Source organism: Oreochromis aureus, linkage group 3 (assembly GCF_013358895.1).
Source record: "Oreochromis aureus strain Israel breed Guangdong linkage group 3, ZZ_aureus, whole genome shotgun sequence".
In the NCBI taxonomy this organism is placed as follows: Eukaryota; Metazoa; Chordata; class Actinopteri; order Cichliformes; family Cichlidae; genus Oreochromis; species Oreochromis aureus.
The window spans coordinates 33,246,323-33,259,454 of record NC_052944.1 but is presented as its reverse complement, the minus strand read 5'-3'; the positions used below and the strand labels follow the sequence as shown (position 1 = coordinate 33,259,454).

Here is a 13,132-nt window from a genome sequence, read left to right as displayed (position 1 = left end):
GTAGAACAACTACAATCTCTCTGGGTTTTTAAGAAAGGGGAGTTCAGAACCAGAGAGGGGAGACGTGTTGTTTTAAGCAATGAGAAGAATGATCAAAATGTCTCAGTGTGTCACTTGCAGGTGAAGAACAGACCCTGATCAATTTTCCACGTGCAGCAGTCGGAAGAAAATTATAGGTTAACATCATTAGAAACACTCAAGCCAAGTTTTGGCTGAATTATTTTACAGCTTAACTTCCATGTGTTTGTCACCCTGAGAACACAAGCTCCAAGAATCTCTCCCTGAAAACTAGAAATGCAGTTCCAGAACAACGAGATGGATATCAAGAGCTCACAGTAGTATCATGAGCAGTGAAGAAAAGTTCTAGCAGCAGCAGCTGTGCAAGACAGCGACAGCAAGGAGAAAAATGGCATCGTCATGACTGGATGGATGGATATGCATTTCCAATGAGCTGCAACTTCACTGTGTGTAAATGGACCTTTGAAAAGACTGTCTGAGTTGGACATTTGCCACTTTTGGAGCAAAATGGCAAAATGAGACAGTGGAAAACAGGACAAACCTGAAAGACAACTGACTCTCACTGGACTGCTGCAAGGGGGGAGAGATGAGATGAGACCACAGTGGAAGGAGCAGGGGAGAACATGGCTGTTTTAGTGTGGGAACTGAAATTTGGGTTTAGGAAACTGGGAAGGAAAACGACTGCCTTGCGTGGAGAATTGAAAAGTGTCTGGAGCACCACAAAGAGGAGAGGTACACAAAAATTACACAAACAGAAAAATGCATTAATTCTACTAACACAAACACACATGCAATGAAGCTCATGAAGACCAAATAGTATTTTAAGCATGCATTGCTGTTACCATCATCTTGTCTGGTTCACTTAGTGGGTTAAGAAGTGATACATAGACTAGTGAACTAGTATTATTTTTGGAGAAAGATGATTGAATCATTGCAGGGGTGAACAGAATGCTGCAGGGGGGTCAGATGAGTGGGGACTAATAGATTATTGAGTTTCTTGTTTCTGATGTGTGGGGGAGGTCTTATCATGGCACACATCTGGGTACATGGGGGAAAACAAAACTCATTATCTAATAGAATATTGCTGTTGTGTGAGGTGTGACTGGTAGATGAAAGTTTCTCCAAAAATTAAAATGGGCTCGGGAGAAAGCCACTTATTTGGGACAATCAGAAAACAAGTCCCTGCCAAAAAGGATTCAGCGAGGTAATCCAGTCTAAATTCTTTTTTTCTTTTTCGAAATGACGTCATTGCTGGCAGTAGAAACTTATTGCGTCACGAGAAGTTCTACTGTCAGCAAATAAAAAATGGGGACTGACTGGACTGACAAAGCTTGACTGACTTGACACCAGTATGCAAGATTGCACCTCCACCCAGACAGTGACAAAAGGGTGGATGTATGTATGTTTCTTTTTACAGGAGCAGAAAGGTGACAGTAACAGGTTGCATGGGCTTTTGGGCCGTGCTGACTTAACCTTTTAATTGCCACTTTCTGTGTCTTTGTGAATTTACCAGCGGTGTGTTATTCATGACCTTGTATTGTTTACAGTGCAGAGGTCACTGTGAGAAAGTGTGCATACAGATGCGCTGCGCTAATATCTAATTTTTTCCACAGCAGAGGGTTAATCATATGATCTAATCACATGATTTACAGCAGGACACACCACTGGCTAATGTTTTCTTACGACAGGGCCTGGAGTGAAGCTACTCCAGGGTAGAATCCCTGGGAATTTTTAAGAGACAATGCACAACTTTATTGTGTATGTCTAATTGTGCTAAGCTGACATAGGGCAAAAGAGGGTTTTCCGTGGAAGCTTTCATTTTTAAATTGCAGAGACCGTGACATGAGAGATATGGAAGGATTGACGCAGATACAGACCACGACCGGGAGAGAACGCTTCAACAGGACCAGTGAGAAGCAGGGACCATCTGCAGGACAGCAGACAAACGACAGTGGGCTGCACCACTGGGCTTCCAAATGATTGTCACAAGGAGATTTTGAACAGCAAAATCTTAAAATAAAATGAAAGAGTTTCGCCGTTGACGTTGAGGAAGACAACTAAGGTGTACGACGTGCTCTGCCTTAAATCTACAGCCGCGTTGGAACAGAGATCGAGGGATGGAGAGAGCGTGCCAAGCTCCAAAAGTGACAGCGCAGAGGGAGATCAGCGTTGGAATTATGACTCTGTAAATGGCACAGACACCAGGAGCCATGACTGGACTGAGAATGTCCACCTAATGCTGTTTCACTTTGCCATGCAAAGTATTTTGACACTCTGGAGAAGACCTTTCCTCTGTATCATTGTTGATGCCATTTGCATGTGAGAGCTTAGATTGTGGGGAGGATTAAAGATGAACAAAGGGTGGTGGGAGAACAGTGAAGTTAGGATACACAGTGTGAAACTCCTTTAAGTGTACAATAATGTTGATGTGATATACAGAATGTCAGGAAAGAAATTCTGGTATTAATGTGATTCTTGATTTAAGAATCAAAGGGTGGGATTGTAATGGAATTTCTTTTACTTATGTGCTAATCACATTATTTTATTGTATAATGCCTTGGTGCCACTGGATTTTAACATGTCTGACACTCATACTGTAAGAAGGAAGTTGGGGGGAAGCAGACCACTCCACAGGAAGAGTCTTTTGTCTCTTCGAGGACTCTGGGAGGTAGCAAGGGAGTGTGAACCTTAAGGTGTGAAACAGCTGGGTACTGCCTTTTGTTCCTGTGGAAGGTATTTAACTGAGAGCCATGCTAGGCTCAGTGAGACTCTGCTGACCTGCCCCGTGGTCATGCAGGCTCTCCACAAGCTTGGTTGTCTGTTCTGTGTGTTTTGATTAAAGAATGTTAGCTACCGCTCACCTGCAGGCTTTATTTAAGTGGAAAACTTCCACAACAGCATAATGACTGAAACCAGCCCACTGAAGGAACAATGGGCTGTGATATACCATGCCTTTGATATAAGTAAGGGATAGTTTGTGTTGTATTATCACACAAAGGAATTTGATTTCAGATAATCTGTCTCAGTGTTATTTATTGTCAGTTTACTATTGGTAGAATATGTGCGATTCCCAAATATTATGAATTTTGTTTTAATCAGGGTCAATTTTAATTTATTATCCTCAAACCAGCTTTTCAGATTATTTAATTAATTTTCTAGTTCATTCAGAAGTTGTTCCAAGTTACTTCCACAGTACAGTTTGTGTTGTCTGCAAATAATATTATTTTCAAAGACTCTAAAATTGCACATATCTCATTAATGTACAATATGAAAAGCAGCAGCCCCAGAACTGATCCTTGGGGAACCCCACACACAACGGGTTTCAATTTTGACTTTATGGCATTTATGGATAAATTGTTTATGGTTTTTAAGGTCACTGTTAACCCATGATAATGCCACCCCTCTGACCCCATATGTGCATAGTTTATTAAGTAAAAGGTTGTGATCAACTGTATCAAATGCTTTCTTTAAATCTACAAAAACTCTGACAGCATATTCTTTGTTTTCCATAGCAGTTGTTACTTCATCTATAAACTCCAATAAGGCAAGTGTTGTGGTCCTTTTGGGTCTAAATCCACACTGTTTTTTTGTTATAAAGTCATATAATCTATTATAAAATATTTTTTCCAGTGTGTTAGAGAACTGCGGTAGTAGAGAGATGGGCCGAAAGTTTGTGAGAGGATGTTTATCTCCAGCTTTATTATCAGGAAACAAGTCACTTTCTAATGGCAGATTACAAATGTAGGTAAATGGTTTCACAATACACCCAATAATATCTTTAATTAAGTCCATATCAGTGCCATCACAGTCTGTGATTTCTTGGAGTTAAAGGATGTAAGTACATCAATAATTTCCTCTTCTATCTACTCCCCTCATAAACATTGAGTTTGTTACATTAATAGTTTTAGTTTTAGGAGGGTGTCCAGTTTTTACAATTTCTTTAGCCGAGCCAGGACCAACATCAAGAAAAACATCATTAAAACCATTTGCAATTTGTTTTATGTCACTAGTCGTTGGATTTTGTATTTGAAAGTTAATTTGGATATTCCAATCCTTTAGTTCTTTTACTTACAACATTATTTAATACTGTCCACATGTTTTTCATATTATTTTATTTTCATCTAAAGGTTTACTGTAGTGATTTTTTTTTGTTGCTTCTCATGATCCTTATCAATTTATTCTTATGCCTCTTATAGGTTTGTACAGCTTCTATTGTTCTTTTCTTTGGAAATGTCTTATACAAAAGAATCAAACAGATTTTTTATTCCTGTTGATTTTCAGCTCGTACCACTTGGCCACGGTGCCACACCATGAAACTCTAGCACCACCATCAGGCCAAACTTTTATTTTAGAATAAATGTATCTTGGAAGGTTTGCACTGAAATCATTTCATGATTACTGACACCCTATTATATTTTGGTGATGACATAACCTTTTCTCTAGCGCGATCATCAGTTCAAACTTTCAATTGTACATTTAGTGTATCTTCAAAATCTTTCATCCAATTTTTTTCTAATTTTGGGTGCACATCTGTGTCCTGTAGAATGAGTCATGTTGATTTTTGTGACCCTAGACATCCCTTTCACTCACCTCTCCTCTTTCCTTATCCAGGCTTGGGACCGGCAACTGCAGAGTTCAAGAGGGGCTTTTTTTCTGCTTTATTTTTTGTGTGTGTTTATGTTTTGTTTTGTTTTTTATAATGAGAACATTGGTCAAATAATCAGAATATGGAACAGTTGTTGTCCAACAGTCAAGTTTCTTGTCTGCACTAGTGTACACAGGATGAGTGTGTGTGCATACTCATATACACACACACACACACACACACACACACACACACACACACACACACACACACATTTCGCACACTGTGCACAGGTCATGCTAGTGTTACAATCATCATAGCACCACCACCCTCACCCTCCAAGCCTGGTTTCTTCCTGTTCAAAGGGAGGTTTTTCCAGAAGCAGAATCTAGCATAACACGGAAACACCTACATGATTCACGGACTTGATGTATTTATGTATGTGTTTTTTGGTTTTTTTAAATAACCCCTTTATTGTGTAAACGTCTTGAAATACCAGGAAACTGAACCTCATTGGTACATATGCATCAATCTAATAAACTTAAACCTACACAGTCCTCCCTATTCTGGATTTTAAACAGTACATAAGCGGGGAACAAAAGACTGCTTGGTCCAGTCAACCTCCTGAAATATATACAACACATGCTAGAAACCTGAAATTAAGACCAAGAAGACTAGAGGTGAGACATGACCACTAATCAATATTAAAATTAATAAATGACAGATTTAGTGATATTTTCATAAACTATTTATTTACCAAAACAATACAAAACCGCATGGTAGCACAAGATTTCTTTTTAACACGGCAACCTTTAAAAAGTGAAAGAAGACTTGTGAGAAAGGTGAGAAAGAAGAATAAGAATAACACTTAATTGAGCTTTTGATGGCATTTTAAACACAGTACTGGTACAGCATCTAGAAAATGTGGGAAAATACTGGCATCATATACAGTACTTACTTTGAAGAAATTATATGGGACGCTGACAAACAGGACACAAGTGAAAGGACAAAGAAGAGTGAAAGGCAATTGATGGACTTGCTGAGATGATCACAACAGCGTGGACATTTCATGCTGGAAAATCAGCCATGGCACAGATGCACCATCTGAGCGGCCATGTTGCCCAGCAGCTGGACGGTGCAGTCATCTGGGCCCACAGTGGCTGCGTTGATGTTGTCTGAGTACATTTTACTGTGCTTAGCTGCAGCAGTGTGAACGACTGTGTCTGTGCTTGTGCTTTCTGCAAACTTGATGTTACACAGAAGGTTTCTGTTCCTCGGAGGTCACAGCTTCTTCAGGCTGGGATGTTTTCTCTCTTGGGGATTTCTTGTTCCACAGACTGGCCACTCATTTAAGAAAACCTCCAGAAATCAAAGTATAATCTTTTAAAATTTTATTGATTTTTTTTCTTTTATCAATTTCAATCAACAAAACAACTCACTCGCTGTTTAAAATTATTTTAATAGAGATGAAGCTTAAAACTAAGCTCCTTTTGTTTCTGTAATGACCTTATTCCAATCTATTTTATTAAATGGAGTTATTTCTATTAAAGTTGTGCTTAATGTTTTGGCTGCTGAAACAGGAAGGTGTATCTCATGTTCACTGTATGATTTCATTTAAATGTACAACTTTGCATGGATCAAATCTCACTAAAAATATTACAACAGGATGTTCTCTGCATTTTCTACCTAAAACAGTTTGGACTGAATGACAGCTACTCGACATGCGTTCAGTCTAAGCTGAATATTTATACATTTGTCCGACGGACAGTGAATGCAAGCAGAAATCAGAGTGTGATTTTTCGCTTAAAATTTTATTCGATTTTCTGAAATTTGATCATTAATTTAAAGTGCCAGTTTAATTTACTGACTAGAAACAAAACCCCAATAATTGGACAATTCCTCTGAGCAAGCATGTGGCAACAGTGGGAAAAAAAACTCCCTTTAACAGGGAGAAACTTCCGCAGAACCAGGCTCAGGGAGGGATGGCCATCTGCAGCGACCAGCCCAGGGGTTTTTAAAATGACTCATTGGATGTTAAATAAATTGGCTTGTTTGATCGTCTGTTGTTAGCCAATTTAAAGAGTAACTTTGATATCAGTTTTACAGGGAGACACCAACTGTTGTCTGCGGGTGATGCTGAAACACCGACCCAGAAATGACATGAACCCGCTGATACGACCTGCTGGCGCCGCTGCCGACATCAGATGTTCTTTAAATGTTGTGATGACTTTTCCTCAGCTGCTTGCTGGTTGAGGCAAATTAAAATCATGACACACTCGGGATCCTTCCACTCCTTAAGTAGAGATTTGTAAATGACCTTGTGTGAGGTTTTGAAGGTCTTCGAGGAAGGTTGAAAATCAATATCTTGGACCTCAGCCCAGATCTTCTTGACCAAGCGGTTCTTAATTGCAGAAATTGTATCATCTGTGTGTAGGAAACGCGTGCTTTTTGAAAGCACGCATGACAAGTTCGGCCCATGCAGACATCAACTGAAAGCTGCTTCTGAGCCTTGATTTCAGAAGACTCTCGGACAAGTTTCTCTGTAGATGCCAGGTGTTTCTTAAACACAGAGATGAAAAGTTTGTCCAGTGTCGGCTCTCTTAAATTCAATGGAATTTCCTTGCAGAGGTCTTTGAAAATGTCCTTTGCAAGGTCTTGTAGGGCCTTTGGTGATAAAGTCAAATCTGCTGTTTTTATTTCAGAGCAGATTTGATCTAACAGGTGCTGGTGGAGGGAGTCTAAGGGGCAGGCTTTGGATTCTTTTGCAGCCTGGGAAAGCACAGCTTGAAGGAGTGTGCTGAGGAGCCTTTTTCCCTCTGGTTCACCTCGAGGTGACGCAGAGGGTTTCTGCTCCTCAGAGGCCACAGCTGCTTCTTCAGGCTCTGTTTCTACCTCTGAGGCTTCTTCTAGTTTTGGCATTTGTGACAGTTCCACAGACAGCGAGGACTCCAGATCTTTGTCTGGTTGTTCTCTGTGTGGGACAGAACAATTGTCTGTCTGAATTTCCTGTACCTGAATTTCCTGCTGGGTGCAGGACGTGCAGTGGGCGAATCTCCCACACGACACCCGGAAAAGATCTTTTATAAAGCCTTCTTCAGCTCTCTGATCCCATTCCATGAAGACAGCGGAAGCAAGACAGCCGATGCACACCTCCAGTTGGCTGAAGAGCCTGTCGATGGATCGTTCTTGTGGGATTTTATATTGCACCAGTGGGGTTTTGACAGAGTTCGTGCAGAGCTTCACCATCTGAGCGGCCATGTTGCACATTAGCTGGACGGTGCAGTCATCTGGGCGACCTGCCAGCAAGTATCGCAACTGTAACATGTTAATTTTTAAAAAAAAGCCATCTATGAGCAGATTCCCAGTTGCTGCGTTGATGTTGTCTGAATACATTTGACTGTTTTTAGCTGCAGTGTGAACGACTGTCAGCTCTTACCTCGTGTGTCTGGTTCCGGTGCATTGACTGGACTGAATGATAGTGCCTGCTACTAACACCTGCCTATATGCGTTTCAGAGTGCTGCGTTATGATGTGTGTTCTATGAGGTCACAGCATCAGTCGCTTTGAAGTCTCCGCTTTGAAGTATCCTGTAAACCCCGCCCACCTCTAAACAGAATGCGACGGGCCGTTGCCTAGCAACATCTTCACATCGGTGCCGGTCGCATGGATTTGAAGCGCGGGGACAGGTATAACATTTCTGACATGCAGTGGAGTCTGAGACCTAGAGTGAGAATCTTCCTCTTTATTTAGTTTTGAATTGAGTTTTGACAATAAGAGGAGTAAAGCTGACAGTGATGTCAGTCGAGTCTGGCATTGATATTTGACAGCAGTCAATGTTATTAGTGTTGTGAAAAACATGTTATCCCAATAATATTTTTTTTATTTACATTTGAGGTTACAAACCGACCTCATTATTGTCTACCTTCACTTTGGCTTAGATCATGGTGATATGAAATGATGAAAATTGTTTAACATTATTTAAGTTTTATTTACACAGTGAAAATAAGCTAATGTCTGCATCATTGTGCCGCCCAACCCACGCATGCTCATGGGAAAGGACAGTCTGTAACCTGTAATGTAAAATAAATAAAACAAATACATTATCATCAGGAAAATGTGCACCACATCATTCAGGGTGTGATGGCCTGCTGAGCCATTGGTCTTGTAAATCAATGATCATGGGGTCAACCACCATCCGTGCCTTTAGTATGAGCTGTATTTGTACACATCCTGAAAGCAGGCAGTGGTTTAAGTCTAATGACTAGCAGGGGTCTTTGTGTGTAATCAGAAAGTGCCTGGTTTGATTAAGCATGTTTGTCAGTTATTTTTAGGCAAGATGCTAACCCCAAGGTGCTCTCACATACATGTGTGCGTGATTCTTACATAGAAATTACTTACCTAGGAAAAGTATAGAAAAAGTTCTTGGGTGAACAAGTTGCATAAAATGCTTTGAGTGCTAAGTTAGAGTAGAAAATCTCCGCATAGGAATCAGTCCATTCAAAAGCAACATTGTCCAATATTCCAACAACTCAGAGAAGGATTGCCAAATGCGAACATCTTTCCAAGGAAAGAGTGAAGAATGTTGCAAGCTTGTAGAGTGTTGCCACATTTATATTGCATCAAGTCAACACCGCTAATGCCAGGTGGGCATTTCCCACACACCTGACCCTCATGAAGACTGAAAAGACAAACAAAGTAAGTATGAACAAATGACTTAATCTATAACATAATAAAATATAAAGAAACATGTAACTGAGTATTTGCCTTAATTTGCAGAATGTTTGATTTGCCGGGCAACAGAACGCTTACACAAACAAACCGGGGATAGTGAGTGCAGCAATGTTACTTGACAAATAGCAAATCATAGCAAATAAATAGAAACAGAATAATGTGTATAATGTGCAAAAAAAAAGGTGAACACATATGGGACAAATGGAGAGCATTGCAACGGGCTGCATTACGGTGAAATCCGGGCTAACATCCGAGTGTTGGCTTCTTCGCATACACCCTGGTGCTGGATGTCAGAGGGTTAAGGTTGGGCGCATTAAGCTCGACCTGGTCCAGCACTTGAGTGAGCTGAGCAGCCGCTGCCGTGTGCATTTGCAGATGCCGTTTGAATGAAATCCCGCACTGTCTGTATTTGTGTCACATAGAACATTATGCTTCACTTTACTTCTACAAGCACTCCTCTTTTCTCCCTTTTGCCTCCCAACATCATAATGTTACTAACCATCCACCCCTCCTCTCTTTCTCTCTTTCTTTGTCCACCCTTCTTTTCCCCTCCAATCTGTGTCTGTCTTCATCCAACTTTATTTCCATCCCTCTTTCTCCCACTTTATTTCCACTTCCTCCAACCCTTACATACAACTTCCTCCTCCAGCTTCTCCCCTTCCAGCGGAGGTTCCTATTTCATGATCAGCCGCTCTTTGGGTCCAGAGTTTGGGGGCGGTAGGCCTGTGCTTCTTTGGGCACAACCTTCGCTGGAGCCATGTACATCCTGGGAGCTGTCGAGATCCTTCTGGTGAGTTGCTTTGTTTGCTTTGTTGTTGTTCCAGTTAGCATCGTGTTCTCCAGACTTTTCTCTGGATGTAAAGACTTACGTTGTGACTCTATACCGATACCAGGTAGCAACGACTCATTGCCTTCACTATATGTGGACCTCACAAAACCCTTAAAGTCGGTTATTTTAAATAAACATGTGACCTGAGTTAGGGACACAAAAGGAGGCTGACCAGTTTTATTGACAGGCTGATATTATTAATATGTATCACCTGATTGGCTGATTTGCACTAAACGCACTTATATTACTGAACCTTCAGATAAGTGAGGCCTGCTTCTTACTCTCTTCCCTCTCCCTCTGACAGGTGTACATTGCACCCGAGCAGCTATCTTTGAAGGTGAAGGAGCAGCCATGTTGAACAACATGAGAATATACTGGCTCCATCTTTCTCCTCTTCATGGCCTTGCTGGTTTTCGTGGGGGTCAAGTATGTGAACAAACTGGCCTCCGTCTTCTTGGCCTCACGTCATCATCTCCATTTATCCATCTATGTCGGGCGCTGGTTTCTGCCTTCAGCGTGCGGATTTTCCGTGAGTCCTGATTATTTGGAAAAACACAGAGCTGACCGATTCTTTATGCGTCACATTTTTGACTGACTGGGCTTTCATCCACAGCGTATGCATGCTGGGAAACAGAACTATCAACGCCCATGATGTTGTTGACAACCACTATAGTAAAACTGTCCTGGTTAAAGTTCCAGCTGAGAAATTAGACAGCAACTTCACGATTAACGGTGGGTTCAGATTTCCTTCTTTCTGTTACAAGTCATGAGGAGTAAGAGTATCTCTCTGAGTTACACCAGTGTGTTTTTCTGAAATGCTGGTTTTTGTTTTTGTTTTGTTTTTTCTCTCTCTGATAGAAAACAGCACAGTGGGCCCCACCTTTGACCCCAGCCATGTCCCAGAGGTGATGGTGGAGAAGACCACACATCTTTGGAAGTTATTTTGCCATAACTCACAGCTCAACGCCACCTGTGACGAATACTTCACTTCAAACAACTTCTCTGAGATTAAAGGGATCCCCGGACTGACTAGTGGGGCCATATCAGGTAGAGTGCATGCATGAGGGAGTGCAGTGATTCTCTGAATGAGAGATCATATAAAATATGAACACGGCCAATGTGATATCACCCACCTGTTACTGAAGCCAAGCTGAGTGTTTTACCGTTGCCTCTTTGTTTGTTTGTTTTTACATCTGATGAGGGTGGTCGTTAGCCAAGTCTGGCTGTGTCCATCTTCTTTTTAGTCTGTGGTCTGCATGGAAGTTCCAGGAAAGTCTGGGATTGCACTGTTAGTGTTGTTTCTTGGCTGAAAGCTAGAACCTCACTTATAGCTGACCAGTATGAGTTACTTCTTATTCACTGAGTGTGCATTTTAAAAAATATAATCGATTAAAACTTTAAACCGTCACATTTAAACAGGCGTTAAATTGTTGTGCTAATGTTGTTTTTGCTAAGTGACAGTAAGAAGGTCTGAAGTTATGTTTTGGGTGCTTTAAGGAGAAAGACAGCAAATCCAGCATTTATCCCCAATGTGTGAACATCACCAGCATCTTAGAGTGACATAAATGGAACAAGGAATATCACAGACAGGACAGACTTTCTAGGTGGAGAGCCGAGGAGGGCAGAAAGGCTTCACAGCTCACAAGCGAGAATTTGAAGGGCTCAGAGTAGAGCCACTACTACTCCCTCGCTGAAAGGGGTCCCAGCTGAGTGGTTCTGGGCATCTCACCAGGGATGCCTCCTGGCTGGAGGAGTGCGCGTTATGGAGGAGGGAGGTTCTGGACTTCTGGCTGGGGCTGGCAACGCAGCTGGAGTCCTGGATAAGCACAGCAGCCGGAGGATTATTTTATCGAGCGAAGGAGACGGAGGCAAGACATTATGTACCATCTTACTAATGTTACTACCACTGGGGCCTCTAAATCTCCTGCTGTGTGTGAATTTGTAGGTGAATGTTTTTATATTCTGCCAATGTCAATGACTGACCCTTAGCATGGGGTTTTGTCTGCTCCCTCTATACAGAGAACCCGTGGGGAGCACATGCACTTACACAAAGGGGATGGGAAGCGAGAAAAGGCTCCGCCTCTAAAGTTGCACACCCAGCCTCGATCGGGCTATCCATGCGTGTTTGCTGATATCACCACCTCACATCGCAGTGCTCAGCGCATCTTCTTCCCCTCAGTCACAGGTACAGAGCGCCCCCAAATACACAACGAGGCTGCACTCAGTGTTAATTCAGGAAATATAAGCATATAAGAAATTTAAACCCACGTGTTGGCTTTGGTCTCAGTGATGAAAGCGGATCATTGACAGGAAAAAGCCGCTGTAGGATATTGATTCCGTCACGCGTGCAGCTAAGCTGCAGTTCAGGATCAAACCTGTCAAGCATCTATTCTTGGATTTCTGTCTGTGTGTGTCTGTGCAGTTGGCTTTATTTTTCACTTTTTGTAGCCTTTGAAAACTTACTTCAAAAAGGAATAAAATATATGGAGAGATGGGTTTCGTCGATTTGAAATATTGATCAATACTAATACACTCACGTAGAGTGTTTGTTAAAAACTCAGGTATATTCAGTGTAACATTGTAAAGTTGATATTTTTAAGCACAGCTGTTGGGTTATCACTCTCATCTCCTCTTCCTTTGAAGATGATTTTGTTCCTCAGGAATCATGGCCGGCTCCAAACGGGTCGAGGATTTAAAGATGCTCAGCGCTCCATCCCCATCGGAACTCATCCTCGCCATCCTCACCACCTCTTTAGTCTGTATCCTCATCGGACGGTTTGAGTGAACTTTCATGCACCTCAAATTCGTAAAAGCAACTCAAGCACAATTTAGATGCTACAACACAAGTTCTGAAGTTTTTAACCTAAATGCTGGTCGTGGAAATATTTAATGAGAGAATAATGGTGTTATTAGTAGATTAAGTCTGTCCACCTGTTTTATTTCCATGCTGTCTGTCCATCCTTACATCCA

At 41.6% G+C, this 13,132-nt stretch overlaps 2 protein-coding genes across 2 annotated transcripts; one reads left to right on the top strand and one right to left on the bottom strand.

Annotated features, from left to right (window-relative positions):
* Positions 1 to 5,683: 5,683 nt before the first annotated feature.
* On the bottom strand, positions 5,684 to 8,177 carry LOC120433637. Its single transcript, XM_039600212.1, has 3 exons — positions 8,040 to 8,177; positions 7,088 to 7,899; positions 5,684 to 5,848 (listed from the first exon to the last, which is right to left on the bottom strand). The coding sequence occupies exons 2-3, from the start codon at positions 7,868 to 7,870 to the stop codon at positions 5,684 to 5,686; spliced, it is 948 nt and encodes a 315-aa protein (XP_039456146.1). The 5' UTR covers positions 7,871 to 7,899; positions 8,040 to 8,177.
* Positions 8,178 to 10,782: 2,605 nt separating this feature from the next.
* Positions 10,783 to 12,947, top strand: LOC120433634 (solute carrier family 12 member 6-like). Its single transcript, XM_039600208.1, has 3 exons — positions 10,783 to 10,894; positions 11,021 to 11,209; positions 12,823 to 12,947. Exons 1-3 carry the CDS (start codon positions 10,783 to 10,785, stop codon positions 12,945 to 12,947), a joined length of 426 nt encoding a protein of 141 aa, XP_039456142.1.
* Positions 12,948 to 13,132: the final 185 nt, after the last annotated feature.